Genomic DNA, 24,251 nt, shown 5'->3' with positions numbered 1-24,251 from the left:
GCAACATTCTAACAAAAACAAAACTGAGCAATTGCAAGTACAAGTTAGGTAATGAACATAGGAAACAACAACAATTACAAAAACAAAGTAGCATAAAGAATTTCAAAACCAGTTAGTGACTTGTCAACACAAACTCTTCATGTTAGACTGCACAATAAAGGCACAATTTTCAGAAGGTACTTTCAAATTTGGACTTAGTACTGCTCAGAGCAGTGTGTTCAGATGTAATTCCTTCCAGACTGGGCAGGTTCCATCTATGGGGAAAAACTAGACCAACATCTGAGACTTAGATCAGCTAGGCTGGATGATGGCCTGTTCTTACCCGGTCCCCATGATAGGAGGGTGGTGCCTGCCAGTACAGCTCCTGATACACATCTGGCACGTCCTGAAGATCAGCTTCAATCAGAGCCTCCTCCAGTTTAAAGGAAAGCTCGATTTCTTGGTGGTCTCCACCCAACAATACCCAGCCAGCCATGTCCACGAACTGAGGAGCAAAAGAGCCAAGATTAGTGAAGTAAACCCCTCAAACGCGAGCTACTGAGCAATACATCCTACTCCTCTACAAACCACACTTCTCATCCCAAATCTAGCAGAATGTAACTCACACCTGCAATAAGAATAACAATGTCACCCTCTTCCAATAAGAAATAGGTCTCACACTCAGAAGTTTACTATTTCACAGTCATACAGTGATCAAATCATCTCATTCCGCTCAGCCAATATGCTTCACGCATGCCAGAACTAACCTTTCTTAAAGAATTTCACCACTTTTCTATTCAGGAAATCCCACCTCGCATCCTCATGATGGACATTTTGCATCTCAGCCTGGCTCCTCAAAAGCCACTTCACAGCCCTTTTTAGGAATTGCATCACTTAATGTGTTCTGACAAATACTGGCTCTCACCGGTCACTGCAAGAACGCATCTTCTCTGTCCTATTACCACTCTATCGTAGGAGAACACTTCCCAGCTCCACTCTACACTTTTTCTTTTACTCTCTCCAAAAACCACATCTTCCCAAGAATTACAAAATCTCCAGTCCCCAACCATAAAACAACCCATCACACGAAGATGCTACCAACATTACCTCTTACTCCGTCACCCTGCCAACACCACTTAGCTCTCCAGCACTCACACCTCTCACTCTGTTACCTAACCAGGAACACCCCTTGTTCTGCCAGTCTGCCAACACCGCTTTTTGCTGTGAATTCAACAAGACGAGTACTCACTCTATCAACACCACTTCCTACTCTGTCAATCTACCAACATCATCAATCGTTCTGCCACTCTTAAACACTGTACACCTCACTGCTATCTCTCAACACTCCTCCTCGCTCCAAGTACCCCATTCACACTCGCCATAAACTCGAAGGGTCTAGCCCGAATGTACGAACTGCAACATATGAAACTACTGCACAACCCGTTTTGTTAAATGCTGTCAGTGTGAATCTCAGACTTGGGCCATTTGATTAAGTGAGTATGTAAAGACCTCTATGTTACAGGAATATGCCACACAACTGCCCTCTGGCCAATGGGATGAAGGCCGTATTTCAATGCCTCTGGCAGTGGAAGACTAGATGGAAAATAACAAAACCTTTCGAGGTCAGGCAATGGACCTACCTCCACTCGAAGCTTTGCAGCACTGTGACAGCGATCCGTTGCACCGAAGCAGAAGCACCGGGTGCAGCCCTTGGGATTGGCAGGATCCAGGTAGAAGGTGCCCAGCTTGCACTGATCACATCTGGGGCCCTCCACATTTTCCTAGTAAGAGAACACAAACAAGAAACTGACTTGCTTACTATCAAATACAGATACATTTAGTCCACATATTTACTATGAGAGCATCTTTCAACATGAAAGACATCTTAAATCAATTAGTGGAAAACATCATTTGTACAGCACATAATATCCTGAGAGCAGATAAACTGCCAGAGAGTAGCAGATTTTAATTTATGATGCCCTTTTGGGTACAGAGTAATTTTAAAATGAGAATTTTCTGGATTGTTTGCTAACATTTCAGAAGATTGTCTCTCGAATGTCTAAGAACACTGACATTAGGCCAACAGTGTAAAATGAATGGCCGCTAGACCAGCACACCTTCAGGGAAGAACGTTATGTTACAGAGGAGCTGGCGAAAACGTGTTGTACATGGCTTCACTGAAACAGGAATCAGACAGTACTCACCTTGCAGTGGCACTGCCCAGTCACTGGATCGCAGATGCTGGGCCGGCTGCCCTCCCAGTTACAATCACAGAGCCTGCAATTTGGGTAGCCGTAGAAGCCTGGTGTGCATCGCTCACACTGGCGGCCAACAATGTTCGGCTTGCACCTGGATTAAAAGAATCAGACTAGGTTGAGGATAATCCTGGAGAGAAGAACGCCTGCCCCGAGGCCTCAACCAGGAAATCACAAGTTTCACCAACAGTACCCAATAGCCCTACTTTTCCAGCACTTCCCATCACGCCCAGATCCTAATCTCTCTTGTAATACAGGATCATCCATCCCAAATGCCACCTCCTCAAGATCTGCCACCATTCCAGAAAGCTATGCACCCACCCAGAAACATCCCCAACTCTCTGGGAAACATGACATCCAAAATGTTTGGGTTCTTTCTAAGTGAAATAGATGGGGATTTATTTAGACACCCCAACTGGCCAAGGGGGGTTTGAACAATGTGGACACCCAGAAACATGCATCAAGCAGAAATGTGTTAAATGAACCCAATGACCATATATACCTCAAATGTCCTGCAGACAGCCCTTTATGGTATAACTGAATCCCAAATTCAAAGTACATGCCACAGCTATGCGAACCGTCACGGAGAAATGCCAGTATGCAGTATAGTGTTTAGAAGGAAAAGCAGACTGCGAGGGAGGTCTAGAAGGCAAAAGGGGTCTTTTGTACTAATAAATGAGTCTAAAAAAATGGTTGCAAGCTGTGCACCTTTATTTTGCTGATCAAGTCAGATTTATTGAACTGATTAATGTGCAAATATGTCGGTTCACAAAATATTAAATCGCATGAGGTCGCAGAACAACTTGACTAACACACATACATTAGGTAGGATGCAATTTTCAACCCCTGTGATTGGCCACCATCACAAGGACCAAGCCCAGAAGACAGACACGCATGTCTGACTGCGTTTAAAGCGAGAAAACTTTTTTTTTTTTTTTTTTTTTTTTTTTTTTTAAAATGCAGCCTTCTTTTCTTATCTGAAATAGTAAGATTAAAAATAAAATAATAGCGGTTTTTCCCCCCCAAACAATTTCACTAAAAGCTAGCAGTGGTCCTGGGGACCACTGACAACTCTCCCTGAAACTTTTTTGAGGATTCAAAAGGGGACACCTTCCCCTTTGAGAACCAGATACCACCACATCTGAAGTGTCGGTATCTGATCAAACGACTGCAATTGTGGATGCAAACCAGTGACACATTCCACTCCAACTAGTAAATAAGAATGGGATGTTTCTTTCATGCTCTAATATTTCCGATTCAGACCGTCAAAAAAGCCCCTTTAATAGTCGGAAATATTTTTTTAACTCATAATGGGGCATTTGCACATAAAGAAAAGCCCTTTTGCAGTCTCAAATTGTGGGATTTTACTAATCTCAGGGTTTGCTATGGCAAAATGGCTTTGCACATGAAGCCCTAAGTGCCTTCCAGACCCCATTATTTACACCCATTTACTGAAGAGCAATGAGTTAGTTCATTCCTTACCTTTGTACCCAATCAGACAGACCACAGCAAAGAGATAAATCAGAGCTGGATTATTCTACATTCCCTCCCATCTTAGTTTAAATGACCAGTCAAATATGTCGAGTGGTCGATTCATCACAATTTATGTTTGATTGATTTTTGATAAAGCACAATTGTCCCTCCCTCAGGTCTCTTTAGAGCATATAGAAGCCTAAGGAGAAGGGCAATGGCGTTTTGGATCTGTCCCCTGTACAGTTATGCGCATGTGTACACACCAAAGCCTTGGTATTCCCTACTCACGTGCACTGTCCACTCTCCAGGTCACACCCAGGGTCGGTTAGCTCGGCGACTCCAGAACGAGAACAATTACACTCCTCACAGCCAACCAAAGGGTGGCAGGCAAAGGCCTGGGGCTCGCAAACTGTACAGTCCGGCTGGATGGTGCGTGGTGGACAAATGCACTGACCAGTCACTTCATCGCACAAACGAGTTTCGCACATACAGGCTGCAAAGTGATGAAAATGAGAAGCCTTTAACTGAAGATCGGGGTAGTTCAGGAAACTACAGCACAGAAAAATTAGCTTAGAAAGAAGGAAAATTCTACATAGGGAACCAGTGCTAAAATTGAAACTCTTAAATTGATAGAAACATGCATTAAAGTTCAAAGATTATTTGTTTTGAATGATTTAAGTCCCTGTGTGAAAGATTGTTAATCCAAAATTTACTTTTTACAATGACAAAGGTTACTTAAGTTGCCGAAGTTCGTTATTAGAAATATCAATGAGAAAGATTGAAGGTCATTATTAGCGTTGTGTGCCCCTAGCTTAGCAATACATTTCCTACGTTTTTGTCTTTACATGAACCTTTTGTTGGATTGAAAATCATTTTCTGTTAGAGTATAAACAAAACTTGCTAAATGCAGAATCATTAAAACACTGACTTGATTACAGCAAATGTACACAGTTGCCTCAACCCGCCATAGAAAATAACATCGGGAGTGCTTTAAGAAGTATTGTGGTCGATGGAAGGATTTTAAAAAGTTATTTTGTCTGATATCAATATAGTGGGATAACCTGTTTGGTATCAGAGAGGTCTTCTTTTGCGCTGATCTTGCAAGCCATAATCATGGTCTTGAATTTAGTTGAAAAGTTGCATTACACTCAGTAAAGGTTTCATAAATATTCATCCGATGACCACAAATATCAAGTTTTAAAGGAGTTATAGATTTCATTGACAATGGTGAGCAAAATAAATGCCCCAAAAATCAATTGGTGCAACTTTCAGATCAGGAGCATGGTCTGATTGCAGTGCATAAATTTAAATTCCAAAATTGACAAATTTTGATCTTGAGAACAATCTGGTTTAAATTTTTGTGTTGGCAGCACACAAGTAGTACATTTTCAATGTGTGTCTTTGAAATGCTTTTAATTCAATATTTTTAAAAGATACTCACATTCCGCACTTGCTCATAAGGTTACATTGTGCGGGTATCATTTTAGTTTGCAACTTCAATGGAGCTGTTTTATGAATCAATGTGCTAAACTGCCATTGGAGGACATGCCCTGAGCAAACATGAGGTTTGTTCAACATTACGTGTGACAAAGGTGCCCCATGAGGAATAATTGTTGGTGCACTTCTGTGATTATCCAGTGACTTTCGAGTGGTGATACATTTCATAGAGAGATAGTTGCAGCCAGAATCCTGGATATGATAGTTGAAGCTTGATGCTTGGTGAATAATGTTTTGCAGCAGCGTTCGTGTTTTAACACAAGTTGATCCATAAGTTGTTTTTATTTTTAACCTGCAAAGAGCAGCCACGTCTGCACAAACGAAAGGTGACCAGGGCATCTCGGAGGCCAGCGACATGTGCTGTAGCAGCATTACATGCACAGTGGATACCTTCCCTCATCTCATTCCGTATCGCCTACCCGCAAAACTAATTTAAATTGTGGCAGAACGGGTCATTAAGTAATTCATGTGCTAGTGATTTAATTGAAATGTAAATTAATGTTAATATGAAGTATTTGGTTCTAGTAATACACTGTTTGCTATTTTACTATTGTTAATGCAACTATGTTTTGCACAATAGAAGATGTTACTTTTTATTTCTCTATAGAGATCTTATCTCACATTTTTTTCTATATCTTCATTTTAAATGTAGGAACAGCTTCCTATCTCTGTTGGTCTTTTCATCATGCTCTTGTTGCATTTCTTGCAACCCTTTTAACTAGGACTCAGAGAGCGAGGCCTCTCAGTTTCTGAAACCCTCTCTTCTATGGGGCCCTTCTTGCTGAGATCTTCCAGTAAATCTGATAGGCAAATTATCACTCAAATATGCAACAATATTCATTACCAATATACACAGCTCAATGATTTGATGGACAGCAACAACATCATTCACTTTGTGATTCCCCTCCCCAACAACCCCAAGAGTCGAAACTTACGCCTGCAGTTGGGGAAACCCCAATAGCCGGTGGCACAACGGGCACAGTCTCGCCCGATGACATTGGGTTTGCAGGCGCACTGGCCTCCCAAGGGCTCGCAGGATGTGCTGGTGGCACCCACCTCATGGCAGGCACAGGGCTGAGCTCCATTGTTGTGGAAGAGTGAGAGTGAGATAGCAGAGTCCCTGCAGAACTTGGATGATGTCACTGGACTGTAAAATAAAAGCCGAATAGGGAGAGGTTAGTGTGCCTCTGGCACCCTGCACGACTTCCAGGCACTCTAGTGTGGACTAACATGTGAAATTAAAAGAAAAAAGCAAATGCTTGGTGCAATCAAGTTTTAGGGGTGATTGTAATTCGTTTACCAAGTCGGATAGGGCATGCTATTATTTACTTTCTATCTGGTAAGTCTAACTCCAACTAACTTTTAAACGCCACTACTGGGTATTTAAAAGGTATAAACAATTATTGCCTCGCTGATTATTATTTTTTATTTTACAGTATCTAAGCGAAAAAAAGCTTTTGTATAATTACATTGCAGCATTGGAGGAAAAACACCACAACTTCTTCTAAAGTCAGGTATCCTGAAAACCAAACCAGTTCGATTCCTACTATTGAACTATTAGACCATAGTCTAATCTTACACTTTGTCAGCAGAACAACTTCATAGCAGGCATATCCTGCTGCTTGTTTTAAATTCCTACATTATGTGGACACACAAAGTTAATTTCAAAAGTAAGCTGTGAACTCTCACTTGATGCTGAACCCGTTGGCTCCACAGACGCTGATGAAGTCGTAGGATTTATCCAGGGGGTCTTCAACCAGGTAGCTCGAGCTGTAGCTGTCTTCGGGTACCACAAGGACGTAATCCTACACAGAAAGGGTTAACACTTAATCTCTAAACTCGTCGCTCAAAACAAGGGTAGATGGTGACTCATCGGTAGGAGCCATTTGATATTATACAAAATGGCGCCGGACTCTAGGAAAAGGCGGTCAATGCAGGGGTGCTGAAATTCCCACCAACAACAGCTCTGACAACTCAGCCAGGCTACCTCACAGATAAGAAGTCCCAAGGTAAACAAGGGCTCCCTGGAGGGTTGGGTTGCCCTGCAATCTGGGGGCCTCTGTCACACATCTAGGAAAAAGTATTGTACAAGGGTGTTAAATGTACAGCTTATAGGGCATAATACATATTTGGTTCAGGAACATGTCTAGGTCAATATTTTTTCTTAGATTAAAGGTATGTAATTGCATTTTAAGTGGCAATGCCAAAAATCTTGAAGGGATACAACTCTGTTACTATCTAGAGGGGACACCTCTGGTCTACTACCTCAAGGATGGTCCTGTCCTTCGAGCCAGGAGACCCTGTTGCACTTGAATTCACCCAGGTTACACACAGTGATCCATACAGCTGTTCCTCCTTAATCTATGGTGGGACTTGGATTGACTTGTAAATCAGTCAACTTCGGATTGCATAGAGTGAAATAAATGTTCTTTAAGTAATTCAATACACTTTTCTGATTTACTTTTTGGATCACACTACTCGTGAGCACAGCTGAAAGGCTTAGTTTCGCCACGGACCGTACAACTTTAGACTGACATCTTTATCACGGTGTTACCTGTGACATTTAGTATTCATCTACCAGTGATTTTATTTATAGAGGCTGCGTTACGGTGGTGTACATCGCAACAGGAGTATGTGCCATGCATGCAGACACAGTTGTTCAATCTCTGTTTCTATTGCCCGAGTTAGAACTCTGCCTCCGAATAAGGATGGTAGGGATAAATAATTAATGTTTAAAATGAGATGGTCAGCCACCATCCAACTCGCATCACTCCAGGTTAACTTCAAACTCAGCCGGACTAAAGAGAAGCAAATGTTAATAGGTAAGAACAGAAAACGAATAGAAACTAAAACCCAAGAAGTTGGACCCATTTAGTGTGAGGCCTTCCATTATGCATCTCACAGGCAGCAAGGAGGTGACCTGGGATACAGCACAGACAACATACAGGTGCAGCAGGTGTGGAAAGTACACATATCAGGCAGAGCTACTGACATCCAACGTTCTACCTCTGCAACTGGATTAGACCTTGAAAGATCAAGCAAATTCAGAATGCTGAAAGAATAGTGCAGATAAAATCTGAACTGTGAACATGGCCAGAACATTGAAGTGAAACAATGGCAACATCAAAGAGGTGAGAACCTTGTAGGGTTTGTTATGGAAATGTGGGGGAGGAGGGGTGGAAGAGTCAGAAAACACTTAGTGACTTATTCATAGTGGCAAACTTCACTTAAATATTAATCCTGGCCAAAACGAAAGACAAACAGGGACGCTGCATATTAGTTGTTCAAGTATCCATTAGGGGGGAAGAGGCACAACAAACTGCTTCTGGCCCCAGGTAAGAAAGGAGAACGCTCAAAGCAGGTAGTCCTTGAGGAATAATGACTCAAACTATAAAGACGCACAGTGGAAGCAGATACAGGTCAGAGGAATGGATACACTCGAGGCTCGGGCACCTACCAGCCACAGCTTCTTCCCCTCTGGAACGCGGATAGTAATGTACAGGTCGTTATCGGTGACATCCAGTATGATCTGGTTTTCGGAGATCACTAGGCTCCTGCAGCCATAACCGTGAGGGCAGAAGGTGGCGTTCGAAAGGCCTGAAAAAAACAGCATGATTTTAGTCCCCTCTCTCTGTCCCCAACAGTCCGAGATTTTTTTGCACTGAGAATCTCCTACGAGGTTGTTGGAAGTGGAGCTAAGAAGAACTACTCATCACAAGATACATGTATGCAAGATACCAGGGTGTAGGATTCAATCTGTTGTCACTCTGGCCAAATGGTACGTCAACCTTTTCAGCTTTCACTTCCTGCCTTTTCCAGGTCACCTCCTGCCCTTTCACGGGTCTTCGGCGTCCTATATCCCTGCCACTGGTGACCATCCCAGAAATCCCTTAACTACTTGCACCATTCCCTCTCCTGGCCACCCATCTTGCCCACCACTGGATATATTCACTGATGATTCATCTACTTTCTTCGTTTTAATCATCTCCCACCTTCTTTCATCACAAATGCCCATTATTTTGGCGGTTTAAAACAGGCTGGCTTCTCTGTTTACTTTCAACCTGTCAAGTGAAACTTTTTGAGATGGCGGGCTTACTCCGCAGAATGTTAGTACTGTTTGGCAGGAATACCTTTTGCAACAGCTAAATCTATATGGTTGCACATAATACCACTGTCTCTACAGCCACCATTAAGCGGTAGCAGTGACTAAATACATCTGTATTTGTAATATTTTTCACAAAAACTTTCCAGAGAGCAGCCTGCAATAGTAAGAAAGCATCTTTTTGTGAATTTGGAGCTAGGCGGCTTGCTTTTTTTGTGCGGCAATTTTATTTTTCGCCTATTCTCACCTCTTTTTATTCAGAATGAAATAAGACCTCCTCCTTTATTTTGTAGCCATCCTTTTGATCACATTTTCTCAGCCTATATTACCTTCTCTAGCTGAATGAGCAACAGTGTAAATCATTCACAAGTCGCAGTGCCTCACCTTGCCAGACACGACCACCATTCACCAGAACTTCCACAGTGAATCTCTGGTGATGAGGCTGGTAGTAGTGCAGAATGAAGGAATAGCGCCCAAGAGTCTGGATCCGGTACTGATAGACCACAACATTCTGCGCAAGAGAGAAATCACAAGAAAGAAGACGGGTTATTATTGAGCAAACACGTTTCCAATTACATTGTCATATTACAGTAAACAATCCAGAAGAAAAAAAACACTGGATGCAGACCTCAATGACAAATGACAAAGGAATTGAAGAGGACAGTGTCAAAGGCAAACATGGTCACCAGAGATGAACCACCACCTCAAGCTTCAACCTTGTTCAAGATGACAATTCAACCAGCATTTCGAACGGGTCAGGTCTAACACCCCCTTGCACCAACAGATAAACGAATCGAAAATACAGAAGCAGAGGTTTATTAATCAGAGGAATTTGCACTATGTGTCTCCTTCAAGAAAGAGGGGAGTGGAAGGGAACACAATTGGGAAATACAATTACAAAGATAACTAAGCTCTAAAGAGCTCAAGACTGTACAGTATTAAACAGCCATAAAAAGGACCAGTTGTCGATCGACAGTCAGACGCATTCAGAAATTCAGGCAACATCGGAAAAGAACTGCAGCTGAATATGATGGAAATACAACAAGTTTCTGCACCCACCTGGAGAGAATGCAGCAGGATGAGACTGCTGGTACCCACAGCAGTCGGAGGCCGAGGGTGAGACTGTGGAGGTCCAGGTGGAGACTCAGTCGGAATGAATCCTTGAGAAATAGGAATGCTGGCAGGGAGTGATCCAACTTGTGCGTCCGTGAGCAGGATGAACTGAGAGGGCATCTGAAACCTGGACGCCACGCATGCCGTGCTACCGAATCAAAATAATGACAGAGTCAGTGGCCAAACTCTCACCCCTCCCCTGAAAACCCCACAGCTTAACACTGAAAATAAAAAAATCTAGCCATCCAACAGCATTAAATACAAAAATGCCACATGGAAAAAAGCAGAAAAGTCTTGAATGAATTTTCACACATTATGTCCACAGTTTGGTGGACAGGTCAATCTGTTGCAAATGCACTGGAGAAATCGGTCAGCCAAACGGACGATCTGTTTTCCCTATTTAGGGTTAGGAGGTCTGTCTGTTGATGGAGGCCCCTTTGGCTCTGTTGAGAGAACTCTACCTCTGACATCCTGAAGGAATAGAGGATCATCTGAGTAAAGCCAAAGCACCCACTCTATTTAGAGTGGATGGTCTGAAAGGTTTTCAGCGGTCAATCTCTGCCAGGAAAAACATGGTGAGGGCAAATAAATAATGGCCCAAACCCTGGAAGTGTTTGTGGTGGTCGTTACGTTCTTATTCTTTTTCAATAACAAACTGATACCATGGGAGTTTGTTTTTACAAAACAAATAAGGTTAGAAGTTTAGAGGTTGGCCATCAAAACCAGCAGCGTCCCTCCACAAAATCTTTTGTACCTTAAAGGGAACCACAGTGACGATGGTTCTTTTCCGATACAGAGATGAGCACTCTGCGCTCAGGCATCTCTAAACAGGACGGACTACCATCACTCAGGGCAAACCTTTAATCCCCTGTCACCATGACGGATGGTAGTTCGTTCTCCAGAGTCTCAATCAGACCCAATATTATTTTGGATTTGGGTCACTGAAAAAAAAGTACAGGAAACCGGGGTTAAAGAGGTGCATTGCTCGCTGTGGGAAGCCATCTGTATCTGAAGGGGTTAGACAGGAAGACCGAGCAGGTATAAAATTGATCACTCACAGGTGCCTCCCTGAAAAACATTTTAGAAGAAGTTCTGGCTGAGGATTAGTCTTCCGTCCTCATAATACATACACAAGTTGGTCATAGAGCGTGGATAGATACGCTTGATTAAATCAAATGTATTGATTGATAGAATCTACAAATTACTCGTATCGATTAAATGGTCAAAAGATGTGATCGGCCAAGTGATCAATTCGATCGATGAATACCTTTTTGTACAAAAAAAATTAACTGTATTTAGTTAAGTGATTTGGGGCCCAATGAAGTCCAAGAACAGCAATATTTACAAGAAATCAGCCTAAAGGAATAGGAACACCCGCTACACCCCAAGATTCACTGTATCTTGATGCACCGCTGTAGCTGGTTACCTGCTGTGCACGGCGCTCCCATGGGTGCTTATGCAATGGACCTTGGGCTCAACAAACTCCATAGTGAACTGCTCATGGGGGATCAGGACCACTTTGTACTGCAGAAACAGGGGTGGAAAAGGCATATTTAAACATTACAGGTGATTGGCAAGTTCCCTCAAAGCATTTTGAGTGTCATCCCATGGAAACTCCCTCATATGCAAAACTTTCACAACACTCACCAGTTCAACCTCCACCCCCAGCTGAAGAGCAGACGCCCAGGGTGTAAAATACCTGCAAAATTTGAGGACTGCTGGCTAGTTCAGTCAGCCTCAGGGTCTCATGCAGGATTTAGGGGGAAAGGGTGGAGCATCCAAAGAAAGGCACATCTTCACAATAAATTTAGAATACTGTTGATGCTTCAGAACCTTTTCGTGTAGCTTTGCTAACCAGGATGGATTTCTTTAAGACTGCATTGATGAATGTTATATTTGACGTAAAAATGCAAATCAATTGGTATAGATTAATACTTTGGTCTAGGCGTGTTTACCCCTTTCATTGATAAGCAAAAGGCCAATCTCATCCCGCAAGAGCAATTGCAGAAAAGCAACTCACACTGAGCCATTTCTAATGCACTGCGTGTGGGGGAAGACGGGGGTGGTTAGTCATTTTTTGCAGTGAACAACAGAGCAGCTGTCACATTCCCCTTCCCCATAATCACATTGATATTTCTGCAACGCGGACATGACAAGAGTTGTCACAAATGAGTTAAGATGTGGTCAGGAAGTGGGGTCATACCAGAAGGAACTGTGCATGGTCAGCTGAGAATCGCACGCTGGCGTCAGTCGTCAGCTCAAGAACGGCCACTTGGCTCTGGGAGTCCAGAGCCACCCCACGACACAGGAAGCTGCAACAGAAAGCACAGATTTAGTGAGCAGGGTAACACAAGCATAGCCAGGATACATTGCTTCCTCTTGGGCTTATTGCCAGATCTTCTAATGGCGAGACGGTTTCCAAAGGTTGTCCAGCAGAACAAATCCCAGCCCAGCATCCTATTTTAAGCCACTGGAGCCGTTAGTCTTGAACCGCGCTGTCTGCTCCATAGTCACTAACCGGATACGGTCTACAGAGTGATGTCCGGGCCAAATCAATGACAAATGAGATATTGAAACTCATCCACCAAAAACAACAAGCGTGCCTTGTCACCCCGGATTCACCCATGTCAAGCATTGCTATAAGCCGAAAGCACCCTTAGTACATACACCCCATGAGCACAGTCAACCACGCAGAATGCTAGCACTTCAGGGGTAAGAAGCTATAATTCCTATGTGATCTGACTGAGCAGCAGGATCGGGCTGGGATAGAAAATAGGTCTGGGTATGAAAATTAAGGTGACCCCTATTAGTTAACCCTTTCCATGCTCATCACGGCTCCACACCGTCATAAGTCACGGGCGGCGTGTGCTCTGCCGCTCCGCACACGCTCCGCCTACGCGGCACTAATTCCCCACCTGTGCGGGTGAATTAGTGAGTGGGGAGGGTCAGGACGGCTCCACGCCGTCATGAGCACACGCCACCCGTGACTCATGACGGTGTGGAGCTGCCATGAGTAAGGGAGCGCCACGCCCACCCCCTAGCCCCGCCCATGCCGCGGCAGAATTCGCGCCACTGCGAAAAAGGTTAATCACATAGCTCAAAAAGAGACCCACCTTTGCAAATTAGGAAGTTTTTAACTTGTTCAGTCATGTTCTATAGGTGTTTTGCAAGGTATGGGAGAATACATGCCATTGTGCTTGCTACAGGCAATATGTTTGTGGTAATATCAGAGAAATGAATAGTAAAAACTGGCCCATCAGACCACTAAACTAGCCTATAAATCAGCAAAGCACAGGTCTACAAACAAGCAAAAACAAGCCTCATTATTGACCTTTCTGCCCAGCCCTTCAGGCATTTTCTTAATTGCCCTGTAGGCCAGTCTGACCCTGATTAGCAGGAAGCGGGTGAGCAATTTGAAATCACCTTCACAACATCCACACAGACTACATCACACACGTGAGGAATTGAGGTGTATTATATGGTGTGGTTAGGCAACCTTTTCTTACAACACACCACTGACTGAACTGTTATTTTGGGCATAAAGTCTACATGATCACTGACTGAGTGGTACTCATTTAAATATCTGGAGGATGAAAGGTCATGTTAGGGTTCAAACCTATGGCCTATAGGTGAAATACAGAATTTCCCAAAGTGTGCTCAACGTAGTGAACTATCCGACAGGCTAAGTTGTTTCATTAAGGTCATTTTGTTCAGGGGAGGTCTTAAGGAAGGCAGGTTTGTTTTGTCTACTACCTGCTGCAGTCTTCACTCTCTTACATCCTCCTCTCTGCTGCCAAGGTGCATGAATTACAATGGTGTATCTGTATGTGTGAATGGAATGATGCAAACATACTTGCTCCTTTATGGAAAGTTAGAATTTTCCCATCCCAGTTGGGACTGAGGGACACGCGGACACACACAGACACAGACACAGACAAAGACACAGACAGACCCAGGCAGACACAGGCAGACACAGACAGACACACACACACACAGACACACACCCAACCCCCCATCACCCCCTCTCCCCTCCCTGTTCTAAGACGGCACGCTATAAGGTAACAGAGAGATCGGCTTTGTTCACCAAATATTTTTATACAATGGAATCCAGCCTGGCACGTACTGAAATATTTTTTTGTCTCCATGGATCCCCTTTTGGCAGTCCCCGATGCCATCACTGACACAGGCTGAACTGACAAAGCGTGCAAAGTGAACCCTGGCCCACTCGATGGTAGTACATTTTGTATACTATTATTCAGAGTTAGGTAACCAAAGAATCCAATAAATCAAGGCCAGTAACATCACTGCCAATCACATATAGTGATCTCCTAAGGAGCCACTGTATTGCCTCCTTGTCATTCACTGCAGAAGTCTTGGGGAAGGAGCGGTACCTGTAACTGCATGGGTAGAATATGAAGACCGCCTCCTGTGGTCCCAACTGTGGTGTAGTCACAGCCACCCCGGATGTTTGCAAACCCCCGTTGTTGCCATATTCCACCAGCAGGACATATCGCCCAGGGCGGGGAACAGGGAGCCTTAGCTGGACGTCCACCTACAAAAGAAGAGATTACAGAAAAGAGCTTCAAAACTCTGATAACTTACTGTTCAGACACCCACCATCCAGATCACCCACAGCGACACTGAACAGAAGGCCAGCAAACAAGTACCAGCTCTTTGTTTCCGGTATAAAACTTTGCACCATGTACACACCCAAAGGTAATACAGTACGGCCAAACTATACTGAACGTCTGACAAATGAACAACCAGTTACAATGGTACATTAGGCACTTCCATGAACATTGTGACTTTCAAAGACTACTGGAGCCAAATTCTGCAACCATTAACTAGAGATACTTGCACCAGGGGAGCGCTCAAGTGAAAACTGTCCCTCTCGGTACTGATCACAGATTTTTACCATCCTGAAGTTTGTCAGCTTCTAAGTATCTATAAAAGAGAATGGAATCCAAAGTCTAGACTCAGGAGAGGGAATCATCTTGTGCCCACAATGAGAAGACCTTAGTCCCTATTTTTATTCTTTTTTTCTTCTGCATTGTGTTCATCACTGTGGGACTCCAGCCCTAATTATCTCCATCACTACATAAATTTCAGGGTACGACAATACCTGGCATGTTGACACATTCGGTTAGGCATCTGCCCCTTCTATCTTACTGACCTATATCAGAGCAAAGGTCCACTAAGACAAGCTGGACCACAAGTGTTGAGTCTACAAACATAGCTTTGTATCACTGTACTAGGCAGAGGAAAAAGATCTCATTAGTCCAAGATGATGAGACTCAAGCATTCAACTGCACACTTTGTAACTAAGCGACAAAACATCTATTTCCCTCAACAACGCTGTCATGACAAAACTCTGCAACTGGACAAATTGTCGTCTTTCTGGGCCTCAGCATTCCGATCTGCCAAAATACGAGCAACGCCAGGCATCCCACAGACTGCAGAAGGTCTCAAAGACCTTTAGGAATTGGACCTTGGCAGCCCGAACCATCTTCAAAACGAACTACATCATCTATGAAGCCATCACGAATGACAGCCCTGGTTATCTGGCTGACAAGCTCACCATCTTCAGCGGCTCTTGGTACACCTGCAACCAAGACACCATCAATCACCCTGTGAATGAAGTGCAAAAAAGAGAAAAGAACAAGGGACCAGACCTTCTCCATCTATGCACCATGATCAGGAATGCCATTTATGTATCCATCAGGACTGCGCGAACTCTGCTCCAATTTAGGAACCAGCTGAAGACACTTTTTAAAAAAGAATCTAAATCACTCTTGATTTTACAAACCTATTGTTTCAATCATACACAACTGAATCTTTGTCTTTGACCCAGTGCAGTGCCTGGCTGCCCTTCAACTAGATTTGTACTATACAAATACCACGTAAATATAAACGCCCAAACAATATTATGGCCATTTAAGGTCTCATAAAACTCAGAAATTTCATACAGAGGCTTCCAATCCTCTGCAGCACTTATGCTCCCTGCATCTATATCAAGTTAGCCACTGTTAAAAGCGCTTACTACAGGGTGACACCAGGTTGACATAATAAGAGATGCAGGGTAAAAGTTGGCAAATCATTATGTAAATTTGTAAATGAAGTTCTGACGCATATCTAGACGGAGTACTTACATCATTTCCGATACAGGCAACAACTGGTGGCCACTTGGGAGTAACCTGTTCGGCCTGGCACGGCTTCGGCAGGCTGTTGTCCAATCTACAAACCCCATCACCGGCCAGAGAAGACGGGAAGCCATCCAAGGGAACAAACTGGTACAAGAGGCAGCTGGAAGAATGAGAAAAGATGGAAATAAGAGAGAGGGCGACTGTACTGACTATCAGAGAACAGAGAGAGACTGGTTGAGAGGCAGCTGTAGAAATGAAAAACCCACAACAGATTTGATTTTGTGCAACATGCCTTTGCATATCCAACCACTAGCTTGAAGGTGAAATAAAGCAAAGTATGTGAATCTAGACTAGTTCCATCCTGCTAAAGCGGTGGGCAGAGAGATGCCCAGGGAAGAAGTTAGATAATAGGTACAAACTAGTACGAAAAAGCAGCTGGAGGAACGAGAAGGGAAATTTAGAAGATGGGCAGCGCATAGGGGAATACAGAACATGCTGTGGAAGTAGTAGAAAAGCAGACAGAGGAACAAGAGGTTTATGCAATTTATAAAACATTTAAACCTAATCCTGCTATTTGTATTGCAATAAAGAAAGCAAACCTGGGAAGATGCTGTGTGGTCCACAACAACAGTGAGGGTTTTTGTAACTTACTGTTTGAGTAGGCAACATGGAACCTTTTTTTAGGTTCATCATGATCTGCAAATCTATCTTCTGTAACAAATTAGATGGTTGTATTAAGCGGCACTGGATCTCCATTTTACCAGAACCTTCGGGGTGTCCTAGGACGTACGTGAGTAAGAGAAAAGAGTCCTGTGTTTTCCTGAAACGCTCTTTCCCAGTTTCATCGATGAGCACAACCCACATTATGGTAATGGTCTTGGGTACAGAAGCAACAGACCCAATAAGGTCTGTGCTTGTAAAAAACACTGAAAGGAAAGAGGAGTGAAGCAGGGAACTTCTCTTCTTTCTGTTGCTTGTGCACAGGAGAAGTTGGAGAGTCAGCAGGGTACAGTTTGGTGAGTGTAAGCGAGGTTCGCTATTAACATTCTCGTCTTTCGTTGCCTGGAAGGACAGCCACCTGCTCAGCCCTATGGTCTTTGATCGAATGTCAGAGGAGTAACCAGAACTCCACTCTGCTCACTGCTGGGGACTGTCCGATGAACGTGTGAAAAACGTCTGTACTGAAGACCCATGGAGCGGGCTCCATGTCACTGGCACTCCGCCAACACCAGAATGGTGCCAGCAGCAAAGATCAAGACCTCGCATCAAGTGATTGCTTGTCGTGAGTGTGGGAGCTGATAGAAGCCACGGGGACCCATCAGCGGAAGACTCTTTGGCTCAGACTGATAACCAACATGTACAACACTCTTGTAAATACCAGACAGAGCCCCACCACACTACAACACTCTTGTAAATACCAGACGGAGCCACACCGACTCCTATGTTACTAAAATTAGGTACATTTAAATCCTGCCTTACAACTTGGACAGATGCACAGGAAGTGTTAAAATTCAACCAATGAGAGAACACCCACAATCTGGATCAACATCCCAGTATCCATCAGGACCGTCCCACCATACCCCGACTGAGGAAAGAGGCGAAGACAGGTCTCTTTAAGAACACTACATCCCAAACAGTGGCGGGACTAGCCACAGTACTAATCAGCATTTGCCGATGTAAATATACTCTGATAGTAGGGTTGCTACTGCTTTGTAAAGGATAGGTACGATGGTTGCTCTAACCCTTTCCTGACAGGTTATAAAACTTTACATAAAGTAGCTAAAAATGAATAAGAATGTGCAAAACGTTTTGGGGACATTTCTTAAATGAAAGACGCAGCAATGTAAACAACGAGAGTGAATAAAAGCTACATGTATCCCTGCGAGGATCCCTTTTAGACCTTCTTGGAAGACGCGGAACAGGTTTGGGGAACCTTTGGATGGTTTTTAAAAGATCCAGTCAGACAGCTGTTCCTTTCCCCTGCCTCCAACCTTCTTTTCTCCCTTACTCCAAGGACAGGCCCTTCAACACTGCTGTGTTCTGCCAGGGCACTGGCCTTTATGTGTTACTTTACAATCTGAACTAACTTGATTAAGTTTGAAGCAAACAGAAATCCTAACCTAGCTGCCTCCAGTGGAATAATATAAGCACAAGAGTCTTAAGAGGTACCACTCTGTAGAACTGTTTACTGCATAAAAGAACTGGCATTCCAAGCAAACTGGTGTCAGAAAGGGCACCCTCTGAACTGTTTACTGCATAAAAGAACTGGCATTCCAAGCAAACTGGTGTCAGAAAGGGCACCCTCTGTCAAAACAGGAACTCTGCCCTTACCACTTCCAGAAAGGAGTGCCATGCAAACTCTCTAAGGGAAGACCAGCCTTACTCATTACTCTCATGGTAAACCACAACAGAAACAGCTCTGCCCATGCCTAGCTAGAACCGAAACAGCTCTGCCCATGCCTAGCTAGAACAGAAACCGCTCAGCCCAGTCCTAGCTAGAACAGAAACAGCTCTGCCCATGCCTAGCTAGAACCGAAACAGCTCAGCCCATGCCTAGCTAGAACAGAAACCGCTCTGCCCATGCCTAGCTAGAACCGAAACAGCTCAGCCCATGCCTAGCTAGAACAGAAACCGCTCTGCCCATGCCTAGCTAGAACAGAAACCGCTCTGCCCATGCCTAGCTAGAACCGAAACAGCTCTGCCCATGCCTAGCTAGAACCGAAACAGCTCTGCCCATCCCCTACCAGGACTCATGCTTGCACATCTTCCAAAGGAACAAAAGCTTTGATCATCCAGTTAGATCACACAATTTCCAATCCCTTGTCAGACAGTTAGCTATGCCTTTTTCATAATTTTACGTCCCAGCCCAAATATTCCAGAACAAAAGCAGAACACCTTACAGATCATCCTAGAGAAAAACTTATAAGAGCAAAACATGAACAACCAATTTCACAACTGTGTCGTGAAGTTGTGTTATCTACAAAATGAGTGCCTCACATATTTTCCTGAGGAATGAACATAAGTCCTGGCCCCTATCAGCTTGAGAACCAACGATACCAATTGCTTAACTATACCACAACCTTTGATCGTCCAAGATACAAAAGCTGTGTCCACCGCCTGTTCTATACATTCTTCCTAGCAGGCAATCTTCGATTGACAACAACCTAGAGCCCACTTGAGAAGGTTGAAACATGATCAAAGAAACATATTTTTACACGAGTACTACATGCCACAACATTTCATAAGCGCATTTTAAAGCAGACTGCAGGTATTGGTTTCCATTAGCGCAAGGCTCTTACTTCTGATTAGTCTGCTCAGGGCGTGCGGTGTGCAGGCAGGCCTCGGTGACTTTAAGCTGCAGTATGGGGGCCTCGTAATAAGCACTGGGCAACAAAACCAGGTAGTCCTGTGAAGAAGAGAAGAGAAGAGACAGTCAAACATGACACATGTGCCAGAAGCATGCCTAAGGTAGACCACATGAAGGTTTCGAGAAGAGGCTGTCCAGTAAGCAAAGACAATGGACTATCTCTATTGCAACAAGTACGCGTGGGAATACCACACTGCAGGTTGAAAGGATAGCCAAATGTCCGCGGACGTGGACTTCAGCAGGAGGTTATGCTTTTGATCTCTCCTCTACCCTTACATAGAGGACACCATATTTTTAGACATGACATATTTACACATTTTGCTCTACTCTCTAGCGCCACAAAATCACCTTGGGCGGTACAAAAGGGGGTGGTGATGGACGGACTTGTTTCCGGTCCAGGGAAGGCATGGCTTGGGAGTTCGGGCTGCACTGTTCCCATGAGGCACAGGGTCAGACTGATTTGCATATAGCCATGTGTGAACTGGGGTGGCAGAGTGGGCTAAAGAACGGTGATGGATTAAACCCAGATCTTTTGACTGGGTGTGAGTGTTTGATTGATTCAGATGCTCTGTCCATCACCACCCCCTTTTGTACCACGAAATCACCTTGGGTCCGCTTTAGAGCGCTTTCATACAAAAATACAAATGATCAGCAATCCCAGGGTGATTACCTGGATAAATCAACTGGATAGTAAAGAGACAGAATAACCAGAAGGGGGTGTCAATGTTAGGTAGCAGAAGGTGGTTCCCAAAAAATGCCTGTTCAGTTCCTGTAATTAAGTAGATCACATGGAAAGAAGTCAGGTGTTAGTGGAGTGAGGGGAGGGGGAGAGGGTCAGGAAAGGGATGTTCAGCTTTGTGCGCTGATTTAGTGACAGTTTAGCCGGAATGGTTACCCTCATTCACCACCTCATGGCCTCTTGGTTAGGGGATGGGGTAACCACTGCATCTTGCTTGGAATGTTCATCATTGCACCTACCGTCATCCCAAGGGACATCACGCGGCTCATAGCACGCAAGACCCCAGGTTGAGGGAACAAGAATGAAGGCAGGCAACGATACCCTAACACACCCAGAGGTGACAAGAAAGCGAATCGTCTCACCAGTAGAATGCCCTCTGCCTCGATGATCACAGACCACACGTTCGGATTCAACACGAACGGCTCCCCGAAGCTGTTCTGAGGCACGGTGACAAATGCTGGCTCTGTGGTGGGAGCAAAGATGATCTGTTTGGTCTGTTCAGAGCCTGTCAAGAAGGAGGAATGGGAGAAATGTATTACTGCTTGTGAGGCAGTGATCCAGGCATTTCCACTCAGTGATATGTGCCGGCCAGCTGGCCCGAGTATACCACGATTTCTGATATTCACTGGTGCATATTTGGAATACTAATTCTTTTACAGGATCGCCCGAATATCCAAGACCTATGTTACTCAGTGAGATTTTAAATCATTGACCAACATTTTTCATTAAATAATGACCCACTGGAAGCTCAAACTACAAGAAAACTCAATAAGTGACATAAGTAGGAATACATTTTTTGCTAAAATAAGGCACTGAGGGAAGTCTACAAGACCCAATGTAAGAAGCTGACAATGTGGAGCCAGCATTCTAGCCTACATAACATAATAGATAAACAGGTCAAAGAGATGTGAAGCCCAGTTAATAAAAATGTCAATTTCATCCCAATTTTAAAAAAAGGAGCTGAGCTAGGATTGCCGTTTAAGAAGTAATCCAATTAGTCTAGATGAGTTCTGACCATCCAACCCTGCATCCTCTTTTATCCCCACATTATAGCCCCCTTCCTGATAGGATTTGAATTTCTGTGAAGATATGGCAGACCTGGTGCATTCTTTAGCTCTTACAACAAAACCACAACTCTTCTTGGGCTGTGCCTGTGAATTGTCTGCTCTAGGCGCTATCCTACACATAGACATTATTCAATGAATAATACATTTATAAAGACAGTCTCTTATTTTTACTGTGAAACCTTGCAGGCACCAGCATGATGTAGCATGTAAATATATAGAAAAATAAAATAACAAACCCATTTCTGAGAAGCTAAATATGTCAAAGAGGATTTTGTGTAAAAACAAATGAATTCAAATACATTTTGGAGAAAAAGAAAAGAAAAAAGATTGATAACACTTAAAAATATTTATCAGCAAAGATAACATGCCTCACCTTTGTTACAATGTGCCAAAAGTTTATCTGTGACAATGTTTTTTTGTGTTTTATTTGCCCCCATAATGCTCATGCATGACGCTTACTTTCTTAATTGTCATTTTTTTGTTTTTTATAATCCTGTAAAATATGGCCATTGTTTATGAATGCATGCACAGTTGCCATTTTGGAATGGTCTAGCTTTGCCAATGCTAAGGAAGCAATTTAACAATCATTTGTAAATTACAAATTGAAGCGAGCCTGTGAAAGTGTGCAGCAGTCTTGGGTGCTGGGGCGACTTTCTGCAAGGGCTGGGGCAGGTTTGGGTGGTTGTGAGTGGGGCAAAGAGACAGTGAGGTGGCAGTAGCACAGTGGAGAGGTTGTCACAGGGGACAAATTCAAGCCCTATTTAACAAAATGTGACAGCTTTATATACATGGAAACCAGTCAAAGGCAATTTTTAAAACATGTCAGCATATAATGGCTGAAAGAGGAATTCCCAAAATGGCCACTCTTCTGTTGTGTTTTGTAATGTGTATTGGTAACATGAGGACACACGAACCACAAAAGCTGTCTCTAAACAAGAGCTAAAAACATTTGTGTATTGAAAAACAATGTGGACTCTACAGTCAACCCCAGGTAGGGAACAAGTTCAATATTAACGAGTAAAACAAATAGGTAACACATAGGGAGACATGCTGGAGAAAAGGTTTAACCGCATCGCTGCGGCGGTTATTTTCGCGCTACGCAGCTTTTTTCTAAAAGCCGCGTTAGATGACGAGCTCAGCTCGTCATCCGCACACGCCCCCCGTGGCTGATGACGAGCTGAGCTCGTCATAAGCATCGAAGGGGTTAAAGAAGTAATGAGAGCCCCTACAAAAATATTTGGAAAACAGAAACATGCAGGCGAGAAGGAAAATAAACTCTTTAAAAATGGATGAAAAGTGTATTTTGAGGGTGTCCCTCCCCACAAAAAGCAATTGTGAGGATGAAAAGAGGGAAGGAAGAGGGCACGGGGAGGAAAGAAGAGAAGAGCAAGAGAGACACAGACCCATAGGATGGAAAAGAAGTGCAGAATACAGGATGGGAGCTAGGGGGGATAATCCCTCGAAAAACAATTGATAAAAAAGATTCGCTCTATCCCTTAAGCGGAACCTTTGTAGAAAACCCCTAAATTCACACCTTAAAAATAGTAAAAGACAATTTTGAAAAAAAAGGCATTCTATGAATTGGTTTCTAACAAATAGTTAATTACATTTATCTTTGGAATTTTATTTAAACAATTTTGTTTTCTCAAAATTGGTATTCTATTTTATATGCATACAGCAATTAAGAGTATTGATGGGGAGGCATTTAGACCCATTTATGCCCTGATAACTGCACCTTACATTTCTGTGAGTTCCAGATTGGGTGGACCACAAGTGTAAGTTCCTCCTAGGTCTAATATTCCTGAATAAGCTTAGAAATCCTTAAAGAATCACTTAAGTGAACGTTTGCCAAAGTAGAACACAAATAAGCTGTTTCACAGTTAAACCATTAGGTTGCAAATGAACAAAGAGTTTAAAATAAATATAAACCTGCAACAGGATAGTATCAGGACAGGCATATTGTTTTTGCTCTTTAGCTGAAAAAATGCAAACATAACCGGCACAGCAAGTGCAGCTCTGGAACTGGAGTGAGAGATGCTGAACTCTACTAGGTGCAGCAGCATGAATGCTAAGACACAACATTGGACCGAAACACTCAGGCAACCTAGAGATGCAGCAGAACACCAGACTGTCTGCAGCAGTAATGGTCAGAACAACATATTCTGACTAACTGTTATTCAGAGGCAGCAAGAAGAACATTAAAGGGGCTGTCTGATGCAGCCGGAATGCCTGTTTGATGCAGCCGGAATGCCTGTTTGATGCAGCCAGAATGCCTGTTTGATGCAGTCAGAATGCCTGTTTGATGCAGCCAGAATGCCTGTTTGATGCAGCCAGAATGCCTGTTTGATGCAGCCAGAATGCCTGTTTGATGCAGCCAGAATGCCTGTTTGATGCAGCCAGAATGCCTGTTTCATGCAGCCAGAATGCCTGTTTGATGCAGCCGGAATGCCTGTTTGATGCAGCCGGAATGCCTGTTTGATGCAGCCGGAATGCCTGTTTGATGCAGCCGGAATGCC

The 24,251-nt window shown here is 43.6% G+C and overlaps 1 protein-coding gene across 2 annotated transcripts in view; it reads right to left on the bottom strand.

Annotated features, from left to right (window-relative positions):
* LAMA5 (laminin subunit alpha 5) overlaps positions 1 to 24,251 on the bottom strand; it is a 398,257-nt gene that overhangs the window by 140,729 nt on the left and 233,277 nt on the right. For both annotated transcript variants that reach the window (XM_086932859.1, XM_086932860.1), the window contains exons 24-38: positions 21,031 to 21,173; positions 19,862 to 19,968; positions 16,569 to 16,722; positions 14,811 to 14,971; positions 12,623 to 12,731; positions 11,846 to 11,943; positions 10,366 to 10,567; positions 9,691 to 9,817; positions 8,662 to 8,801; positions 6,894 to 7,009; positions 6,140 to 6,351; positions 3,996 to 4,200; positions 2,184 to 2,328; positions 1,620 to 1,760; positions 323 to 484 (exon numbers count right to left, since the gene is read on the bottom strand). In XM_086932859.1, coding sequence (XP_086788985.1) covers positions 323 to 484; positions 1,620 to 1,760; positions 2,184 to 2,328; positions 3,996 to 4,200; positions 6,140 to 6,351; positions 6,894 to 7,009; positions 8,662 to 8,801; positions 9,691 to 9,817; positions 10,366 to 10,567; positions 11,846 to 11,943; positions 12,623 to 12,731; positions 14,811 to 14,971; positions 16,569 to 16,722; positions 19,862 to 19,968; positions 21,031 to 21,173 — 2,222 coding nt within the window. The remainder of the gene's footprint in view (positions 1 to 322; positions 485 to 1,619; positions 1,761 to 2,183; positions 2,329 to 3,995; positions 4,201 to 6,139; positions 6,352 to 6,893; positions 7,010 to 8,661; positions 8,802 to 9,690; positions 9,818 to 10,365; positions 10,568 to 11,845; positions 11,944 to 12,622; positions 12,732 to 14,810; positions 14,972 to 16,568; positions 16,723 to 19,861; positions 19,969 to 21,030; positions 21,174 to 24,251) is intronic.

Source organism: Lissotriton vulgaris, chromosome 7, assembly GCF_964263255.1.
Source record: "Lissotriton vulgaris chromosome 7, aLisVul1.2, whole genome shotgun sequence".
Classification (NCBI taxonomy): Eukaryota; Metazoa; Chordata; class Amphibia; order Caudata; family Salamandridae; genus Lissotriton; species Lissotriton vulgaris.
This window is presented reverse-complemented; position numbering and strand designations above follow the sequence as displayed.